Consider the following 10,517-nt stretch of genomic DNA (forward strand, 5'->3'; position numbering starts at 1 on the left):
TTGTAACAGCAGGACATATCATCATAATTAGTAAGGCCAACATATGCTAATCAAGCTAATCTGGATCATGTTGAATAAACAATTACCTCAGATCTCTGACTGAGCTCATGCTAAATGACCCTGCAACAAAGCTTTTCATGGGGAGTACAATTATACAGTCAAACGACTGAACGTTATAATGGTGACTACAATGGGCTTGTAACAGGGCTACACTTGCTGCGTGCTGTTTTATACATGATACAGCTACTTTTGCTTTTCCCAAGGCAGGTTGTAGCTTTTCTTCTTTCCCCTGAGCCACCTCCCATGGTCTGTTGTAATGAGGCGCTTGTGATGCATGGAGGCTCAGACTACATGGGTGTGGTGATAGTCTGCCCACACCCCAACCTGGACAGCCCCAGGTGGCAACCCTCTCCACACGTTGCTGTCTACTTATCATGTTGTAAATAATACAGGACCTGGAGTGTTTTAAAAGGAACATACAAATCAACCTTATTGTTACTGTTTATGCCACCGGTCTACCTTTAGAGAACATGAGATTGAACCTGGAAGTTCTAACTTAATATCCTGTATATCGGTGATTAAATATGTATTGTATAAATGCCATCTATACATCAGACAGAAAAATTATAACACTCGATATAAAACGATGCATTAGTGTGCAGCACACTGGTTGTTCACTCAAAACAAGGCCTATTATTCAATGATCATTTTCCCCAGTGGAATGTCAAACAGTTAGTGTGTAATCATAGTCATTAGTGAACTTGCAGGGCCTCAACAAGGCTGATGTGACATGGAGAACAGACAAATAAAAGACATATGACTGAGTCAGGGACTACTGAAAGAGAGAGAGAGAGAGAGAGAGAGAGAGAGAGAGAGAGAGAGAGAGAGAGAGAGAGAGAGAGAGAGAGAGAGAGAGAGAGAGAGAGAGAGAGAGAGAGAGAGAGAGAGAGAGAGAGACGGACAGAGAGAGAAAGAGAGACGGAAAGAGAGAGTGAAAAAAAGAGAGAGTAGGAAGATAGAGACTGAGAAACATTGACACAAACACAGAAAGACAGAGAGACAATGAGACACATGGATAGCCACGTTAAAGACAGATAAACAGAGGCAAAGAGCGGCAGAGACACAGAGCTCCTGAGGGGAGGGGAACAATTTAAGCCAATAGTTTTCACTTCTCCATGCTAGATGACAAAGTGATAGATGATGAGGTTACATGACGTTCAACCCCCCCAGATCTAAACACAGCTGACCACATCTTTACAACCTAAGATGGCAGGAGGACATATTCCACATGTAAGCCAATGAAGTCAAGGTTTTAAATGACTCTGCCCATAAAACATTTTTTAATATCCAGACTCAATATTCGGAGAATTCATCCAATCAAAGTGAAGCTGCTGAGCCTCTGTTGAAAGTGAAGGATATGAATGATCTTACCAGACAGAGAGTCAGCGAGGCTGCTGTCTGATGAGCCTTCCTGATTTATGCAGCCAGGCACAGAGCAGAAGAGCTTGTGTAACAGCATGGCAACCGTGTCTGGCTTCCCAGGAAGAAATATTCACACCCCAGCAGCCATGGTGCCTAGCTCTCCCTGTTGCATATTAATAACAATGCTTTTCAAACCACAGTCCTGCAAACTGGGCTGGATATATTGCGGTTAACCCATACAAATACAGTCTTCCATTCTTCTCTAAGGCCATCATTTTAAGGCAACTGTGCACACCCTCAAACCATCTGTTTTACCCTCTTGATTTCAATTTTGCTAAGCTTTTAATTTCTTATTTCTTTGGGCTATATGATACACTTGTGGTGTACTGAATGACGTTCTGAAGGGGTTTTTATGCAATCTGGTCTGACGGTAGGAAAATGACTGTGACAATATGGAAGTATCTCACGCTAAAGTGACCTTGAACCTCGTCAGTACATCACCACCACTCTGACCCCCCCCCCCCAACTCCACACACACACACCACCCCCACCCAGCCCACACACACACAGTACACCCACACCTGCTCAGGGGCTGATGGCTAACATATGACTATAGCAGATTGACAGGGACACGTTAGGGCCGCTTCACCGCCCACAGAGGCCTGAATCTGACTGGCTGAAGCCAGCAACCCAACTGTCTCAATGGATTCAAATCAGGTATTCCCTCCACCATTAATACTGAGCTATCGATACATCTCACAGTGTCTAGCTCCATGTACCTCCTCAAGATAGTCAACTCAGGCGGAAACCTTTGCCTCACACCTAAACACATGGGGCAGATATACATTTAATACTGACTTTTCTAGTTTCAGCTACCGTTCTTAAACAACATGTAGCCACATCATAGCAGCACTTGTCTATTCTGTGACAGCATGACAATACAGGCTTGGCCCCTCCCCCACAACCAGTGAAGCAGGAAATGAGCTTACAGCTCTTATCATTAGTAGATCACACATACTGAGGTGAGTTTACTCAGGGAGGACAACCTGAAGAGCGCAGATGAGAAGCTCCCCGTCTCGTCAGTGTGGGGTGGGGGGTGCTGAAGAAGAAGAGTGTTTAACAAGAGCTGATGAAAACCCACAATTGATGTCCGGTTGAGTTTACCCAGGAGACCCCATTTAAAACAGTCGTACATCTCCCGCAGCACCAACATAACCACACACACAAACACACATTGTGTAAGCCACTAACCCCTGTCCTTCAGTTCTACCCACCCATCCTTTCTTCTACTATATCCATCTCTCTATCCTCCCATGTGTCTCTTCCCCAGTCACAGGGCTGGATCTGTGCATGAAGCACACCTGAGGTTTGGCCAACCTTTGGAGGCGCAGTAAAAGCGTTTTATCCTCTCCTGACTTTGTAAATGTTAGCCAGCTTGGCAGATCGGTGCACAGCATGCCCTCTGCAAGCCATGTGACCTCACACATCTCGGCCAATAGGACACTGCAACCGAGGTGCTGCTGCTTACCTGGCATCATGCAGGTTTGGTCAAAATGGGACACAATTGGGGTGGACCAAATGCCAAGTTCCACAGGTTGTTTTGTTTTGTTAAGAAGATCACAGCCTCGAGTATTACTGTAACGGAACGTTGAACAGACACATTTTAGGCCTCACAGAAAGGTAATGACTGCTTGTCCAGCCCTGTGTTTTCAGAAATTTTGCATCATTTCTCTGCCTAGCCCTGGACACACCAATACCCTTCCTGGCATGAGGCCCTGGCATGAGAAAATTGCACTGAATGTTAATGAACGCCCACTCCCCACACATTAATCTTTCCATCATGCCACTAGCTGTGCTTTTAGAGCTGGAAGACAGGCACTACTCAGAGACTCTGTTCATCCTCAACAGCTGGAGTCAGCGCTGTCTTTCAGGGTGTAGCATGTAATCAGAGAATGTGTTTGTGTGTGCTTAACCGTCGGAAGTAGAATCCTCATTTGCAGCCTGTGTGAGTCTTGAGTTCAAGGCCATAATAACAGGATTGAATTCTCATTGGGATACTGTGTTATGACACAAATAAGGTAGGGTAGGTAGTTAGAGTAATTATAATGCAAGGCTTCATTCCTCTTGTTCAAATGCACGCCTGGGAAATAAATGTGTGCCATAACTGGGGATGTTCCATTGCTGCAGCACTAGAACAATGCCAGAACAAAGAGGAGGGCTGTAGCTGTTAAATAAAATAAATAAACTAAATATCCACGACTTATGAACGACTTATCATATATTTCTAACGTCATTAGTTTTAATTCAACAAACGAGCTGCCAGTACCACATTTAAGCTGTCGATGTGACAGTTTACCAATGGCCGCTGGTGTAACGATCTCCCTGTCTGGAGTAGTCCAGTACTGGTGCACTGTGGAGAATACTGGCCTTTCCTGCACAGTGTGACTCAGCAGTCTGCTTCTCTCGAGGAATCTTGCTCTTTTCTGTGCTCTACTTAGTCTGTGAAATCCTCCCAGGGTTTGACACAGAGCCCAAGGCCCAGGAGCCAGATAATATTGACATGGTTAATGTCTGAAGCAGACAGCCGCCCCAGCCGGCCGACTATAGACTGACTATAGACTGACTATAGGTTGACTATAGACTGACTATAGACTGACTATAGATTGACTATAGGCTGACTATAGACTGATCACAGAATAAATGTGAATAATAAATTCCACTTCAGGAAGACCTATTCTTCTCTGAGGGGGGAGGGGGTCCAAGGACTGAAAAAGAGAGGTACACAGAGAGAGAAAGGTATGTGTGTGTGCACGTGCATGTGCATATCAATCTGTAGGGGACAACATTTACAAGGTCACTGTCTGTCTGAAATATTAATTTCCCAAACTACATGCTGCTGAGGAACTGCATGTTGGCAGTATGCTAAATCTGTTTGTTCAGTCAACAGCCAACCCATAACGAAAGATCAGGTGTAGCAGAGATATTTAACTACACAGCAGTGATGTTGACATAACTTTAGAGGAAGTGCTCCATTTATCCTTGTCTAGACAGAGAGACCATGACCATGCATTCTGACACATATCCTTGAAGTGCAATTGTCTATTCATTTCATATTTAATTCAGAAATACATTTGTAAATGCATTAAGGTAGTTCAATCACATACATTATACAATGTCTATATAAAGAGAGAGGTTTATTGTTGATAATTTATATACATGATATTTGCAATTCCAAAAGAGCGGTAGTGGGATAGGTTCACAGACTATCTCCCCTCCTCTGGCTAAAGCCCAGCTGACAGATTCACAGACTATCTCCCCTCCTCTGTCTGAAGCACAGCTGACAGATTCACAGACTATCTCCCCTCCTCTGCCTGAAGCCCGGTCGGCAGAGAGAGCTGTCAGACCTGATGAAACCTTCCAAATGACTCATGTGCCTAGGCTCCCTCGCCGAAATAACCTGTTTTCCCTTCAGGCATTAAAGGGAAAAGAGGGGCATTTATTCATCAGCAATTTATTAATCTTTGATGCATTTGTCGTGGTAGGCAGTTTAGTGATGATGTGGCTTTCAAAGAGATCAGGGAGAAATGTTATCACTCCAAACAATGCAGTCTCTCTCCTACTGCTACTGGTGGTCTCTGACGCACCTAGTTCCGATGAAACTCAAATCGGAATCTCCTACTGTTTGTGTGCATGTGTGTGGGTGTGTGTGTACAGGTGTGTGGGTGTGTGTGTGCAGGTATGTGGGTGTGCGTGTGCAGGTGTGTGTGTGTGTGTTCACCTTTCACAACAGTACGCTCTCTGGCCTGCTCCACTGCCATATGAACTGAGCCAGAAGCCTGCACTTCAGCTAAAGTGGTTGCTCTTTCTCTGTGTTCTACCTTTGGAGAGATATTGACAGAGTTGAAGTAGTCCAGAGGTCGACACGGGGGCCTTGCGGGTACACTGATAATGGAAGGACCTAACCACCCTCTCTCTGTACCTCTAAGATCATGCGGTGAATAACACAGCTCCAGCCAAAGCATACCTTTGGGCTACACATTTTCAAAGCAACAACACAACACATCAGATCAAAAGGCATTTCTTATTTACTAATAATTGAACAACATTCAAGGAATGCACTGTACCGTGAGATCTAGACTTTAGACTCTAGCCTCTACCCACACCCGGATCTATGTGAATTAATGTCTGTGAGTGAGTGAGTGAGTGAGTGAGTGAGTGAGTGAGTGAGTGAGTGAGTGAGTGCATGCGTGAGTGAGTGAGTGAGTGAGTCAGTGAAAGAGTGAGTATATGTGTGGGTGTGTGTGCCACAGGGCAGAGCTGTGCCTTTGGTGCTGCACTAATGGCTGGGTGTCGTGCTGCTGTGAGCAGAGCAGCAGGTGACTGTAGTCTGGAGTCCACGAGAGGATGAACCACTGAGCCATGAGTAACGCTGGGCTCTGGAAGTCCAATCCCACACCATCATCCACCCAGGCCTGACGAGCCGCAACTAACGGACACATTTCAAATATTGTTGATTGCTCTCTGCAAAAATAAACTGGGATGAGGTAGCCCACTGCTGGATCAGCTCAGGGTTGGACTTACAACCATGTTTCTTCCTTCAATGTCAACGCATACATTTACATTTAGTCATTTAGCAGACACTCTTATCCAGAGCAACTTACAGTAAGTACAGGGACATTCCCCCCGAGGCAAGTAGGGTGAAGTGCCTTGCCCAAGGACACAACGTTATTTTGCATGTCCGGGAATTGAACCGGCAACCTTCTGATAGCCAGATTCCCTAACCGCTCAGCCATCTGACGCATACAACCTCAACATATCATGATGTGTGGAAGAATTGTAGCTGGAGCTCTACAGAAACATCTGCCTCCTTATCTGAGGTCTACACAAATACAAACACACTCCAGAAAAGACAGTATGATCCAGTCTTTTGTGGCAGCTGAAAAAAGCATGGGAGCCCTTCCAGGCATTAGAGGAAAACGCAGTCCCAACCCAACAGACACACTCAGAAGATTAGGGCGTGTATGTGGGACAACAGGGAGAATTTGGGACGGGTTTCTTTTCTGTTGCATATTTTCTATTTATACCTAAATGGTGTTTGTTCATTCATTTACAGGCAAACACGTTCCTACAGAGAGGGAAATGGTTTACATAAAGCCTTTACTACAGAGGCCTACTTTCCACCAGAAGATATTTAATTCTGTTAGGCTGACAAAGGCCTGATTGGAGTCAGCATTGTGGCAGTGAAGAGACTTCAAAGAGCAGATTATGGGAGCTGCGTGGCTGGCTTGGACCCAGATGGAGAGAAAGTCACTCTGGAGGGAAAGGATGGATAAACAGGACAGGCAGAGCATGCTTATAGAGAAGACACCATTCTCTCCCATCACACTTCCCCTTTAAAAAAGCATTCCCCACCACCATACCTCCCCCTTTAATACAGCGTTCCTTCCCGACATACTTCCCCTTTCAAACTGTCTTCTTTCCCATCATACCTACCCTTTAATACAGTGCTCCTTCCCACCACACTTCCCCTTTAAATACTGTACTCCCTACCATAACACTAAAATGGTGTTCCTTCCCACCACATCTCACCTTTAAAATCATGTCCTTCCTTCAAACCAGACATGGGTTAAGAACTCATTAGAACATCCAGCTCACAGTGAGCCAGAACAGTAAACTAACAACTATGTTACTCCTCTGACAGCACAGAAGGAAATGTTCTGAGAGATCCTCTAGTTTCTACTGAAGTACCTCTCAACTCTCCTCTATTTCACTCAGGGCCTTGTTTATTGACAAAGGCAACAGAAAACACAACACATTTCCCCGGGAGAAGGAATGGAGCTACCATGGTCCCTGTATTGACGTCACAACCAAATTGCTTGGATGGAAACCATATCATTTTACTTTTTTTTCTCCAATTTTTCTTCCAGTCCTGGAAATGGCTGCTATCGTCCACTTAGCTCCATGCACAGAGGAGCTCTAGCTGCAGTCCTGGCTTGTATTTAAATGAAAGTGTTCTGCAATGTTACCCATCTCTACAGAGACACAGACTGAGAGACATACACACAAACAGGCACAAGCAAACAACCAGCCAAAAATGGATACAAGTAATGTACAGAGTTAAATGCACATATACAAGCTGGCTGTGTTTGTGTGTATGCATGTGCATGTGCACCTGTGTGCCAGCATGTACAAACACATGTGCTTTTGCATTCCCGGCAACCGATCAGGAAACACAGAAGCCACAGTTTGAGGCTTTTAATTAGTCTGATGTCGGCAGTCGAGGACAGCTCGCCTTTCGCCTGGCTGGAAAAGACTCCACTGGGACTTATTAGCCTGGTACATTTTCTCATCTCAACTGACTTAAAACTATTGTACTTGCTGTGTAATTTATTTTTGTTGCCTACTTTTTTCCACAGGTACACCCTTGCACTTGGTTCATGTTGTTAAATTGTTTAATTGTAACTTGTTCAACTACATGCTCTTGTGGTTCTTCCCTTTGGGACTTATTTAGTTTTCACAATGTTACTTCATGTTTGGGCTACCCGCAATGTTTACGGCTATCTCGTTGTTTTGATCAGTGACCTATGCACTTTTGTAAAGCTCTCTTTTGGAAGTCGTTTTGAATAAAAGCGCCTGCTAAATGCAGCAATGTAAATGTAAATGTCATGGCCCAATGCTTCCAGGACAGTGTGGTTCTTTTGTCAGCCCCATGCTAAACACAGTCTGACTCCTACTCCCTTTGAATTACATCAATACGCAAACCATTTTCATGCTCAATGACACACGAGGGAATGATCTATGTGCTGTATCTCCACATACTGTAGCAAGAGCTCACAGGGTTAATATTTTACAGTATATAAAAGCTATTCTATTTTAAGCCGTTTCTTTGTCATACATCTAAAATAATTAAAGCCAACTAAGGCCAATCATCCTCTAAGGCAAAAGACAGTGGGGGGGTGAATCACAGTCACACAGTGATGATCATCATTGTACATGGTTATGTTGTCGCCTGCCAAAGATCTTTCCAGAGTAGGTCAGGGGCATCATCATCGCCACACCTGATTGGTGGAGTACTGTATCTTACACCTCATTGCTGCATAGAACACTGGCTGAACCAATCAGAGTGCCGGCCGCCTCCTCCATACCTGTCAGACGTTCACAGATATGGGTCCGCATGAAAAATACATCATCTGGCTGACTGAGAGAGGAGCCTGATTTACCCCACGGTTCTGATGGGTTAAAGAGCAGGCTGAGTTTCCACAGAACGTATCAGAGCAAGTCTGCTAGCATCCTAGCAAACACACGGCTGCCACTGCTACTGTCAGCATGCCTCCCCTCTGTTGGTGACACAGAGAACACACGTTTCTGCAAAATGTCCAATGTGAAAGTATAGAAGAATTGTTCTTAAAAAAGCACCAATTGAAACTAAGGGGAAACACAAACAGACTATTTACAGCATCCTCAGACTGACATTAACTGTGGGAGTCCGTTTCCTGTTCCATACACCATATTATAAAGTCCTGCTTCAACATACAAACTACAGCCTTGTTACTATAAGCTCTAATCCATATTTTTCTATTAACAGCGTGATGTATGACTGGATTCCTGGACAGATAAGAGTTCTCTTGCTTAACACATGAAATGTGCTGAGAGAGACACAGAAAGAAAGAGTGTGTGTGTGTGTGTGTGTGAGGGAGAGAGAGAAAAAACGAATCTACTCCAAGCATGCCTTAGTCAATATTGTTCTACATTCACCATAGCCCAAGAATTGAGCACCATGTCACATGGCATAACATAATCAATCAGTCGGTCATTGATTGGGCATTTAAACAAACCAGTTTTGGGGATACATCCTGGTCGTTTGCATATGGCTCACTGACACCTAAACCAAAAGGTGCAGCTCATACACATATCCAGTTCATTTCAAAACCACGGCAAACCTACAAATTGTCCAGTTAGATATTGGGAAATTCTAGAACCCAGTAATCCTACGTCATAACTGGTGAAATAAACTCAACATAAAGAGACCTTCTGGCTCCAGGAGCAGTATGTCTTACCTTTCTGTAAACCAGCATGTTGGGAGACTCGTCTGCCACCCCGTTGCTGCTTTGCCCGTAGTTGTTTGTCTGCGCCATGCTTTGGGTGATCAACCGTCAACGTTACGTTTAACCTACTCCTGAAAGAGATAAACGGAGATACCAGACTCCGTACCAGGCTACCAGACTCGGTTTCAACAATGATATTTTGGTGTGAAGGCTATACACAGAACGAGGATGCTGAGCGGGCATAGTATAACCACTGTGGACAAATCAGACTTTCCCACATTAAATTATCATTTAGGCTATGACGACGACAAGAAAAGCGGTTAGTCTCCGTTTAGAATTGGGCAAAAATCATTATAGTTTTGGCCAGACTACTTGTAAAACATGACACAAATGTATGTATTCAGGTGACAACTCATTTCATATTTTATGTTCTCAAAATGAGCAGCAACCATTGCTGTCATTTCGCGTCAAGGTATTATAAGGTAGGTCAGCACATTATTTTCAAAACAAGATGCTATGGCCGTGTCCCGAGCGATTTATGCATAAACACACACACACGTACACGCATATCACACTGTATTCTAGCAACAGTGTGGTAAGAAAAGCGGACCTCCCACATTCATGAATTAAGGAGGTTGCCCAACTTGAAACACCAACGGGCACTAGGCGCGATCTGCTGTAGCCCACAGTAGCCCATCTGAAAGGCTGAACCTGTTTCTGTTTTCAGCACCTGGGACAGTTCCACCAAAGCTATGCAGCCATAGGCGACACTCTATCCCTCAATCTCGAAACATTAATTTAACACAATTTTCGTATATTTACCTTTCTCCCCAACCACAACTCGCGGACAAATCCCAGTTTTCTTTAGAAGGACGTTCAGCGCAGGTTGTCAGCTGCCAGTGGAAATAATTATTCTGTGATAATTCATCGGAAAATTTCGAAATCTGGCACTCGATGTGAACCCGCCACTGCTGCCGTCCTCTGCTCTCCTCTCGAAGCCAAGAAGGAGGAGCGCGCAGGCACTCTTAGAACCCCGTGAACGCGCCCCGA

The 10,517-nt window shown here is 44.5% G+C and overlaps 1 protein-coding gene across 1 annotated transcript in view; it reads right to left on the reverse strand.

Moving 5' to 3' along the window:
• rgs7b (regulator of G protein signaling 7b) overlaps positions 1–10,517 on the reverse strand; it is a 34,386-nt gene extending 23,869 nt beyond the window's left edge. Inside the window, exons 1-2 of the mRNA XM_047032395.1 lie at positions 10,290–10,517; positions 9,480–9,598 (exon numbers count right to left, since the gene is read on the reverse strand). Coding sequence (XP_046888351.1) covers positions 9,480–9,557 — 78 coding nt within the window. The 5' untranslated portion in view covers positions 9,558–9,598; positions 10,290–10,517. The remainder of the gene's footprint in view (positions 1–9,479; positions 9,599–10,289) is intronic.

This window comes from Hypomesus transpacificus, chromosome 13 (genome assembly GCF_021917145.1).
Source record: "Hypomesus transpacificus isolate Combined female chromosome 13, fHypTra1, whole genome shotgun sequence".
Classification (NCBI taxonomy): Eukaryota; Metazoa; Chordata; class Actinopteri; order Osmeriformes; family Osmeridae; genus Hypomesus; species Hypomesus transpacificus.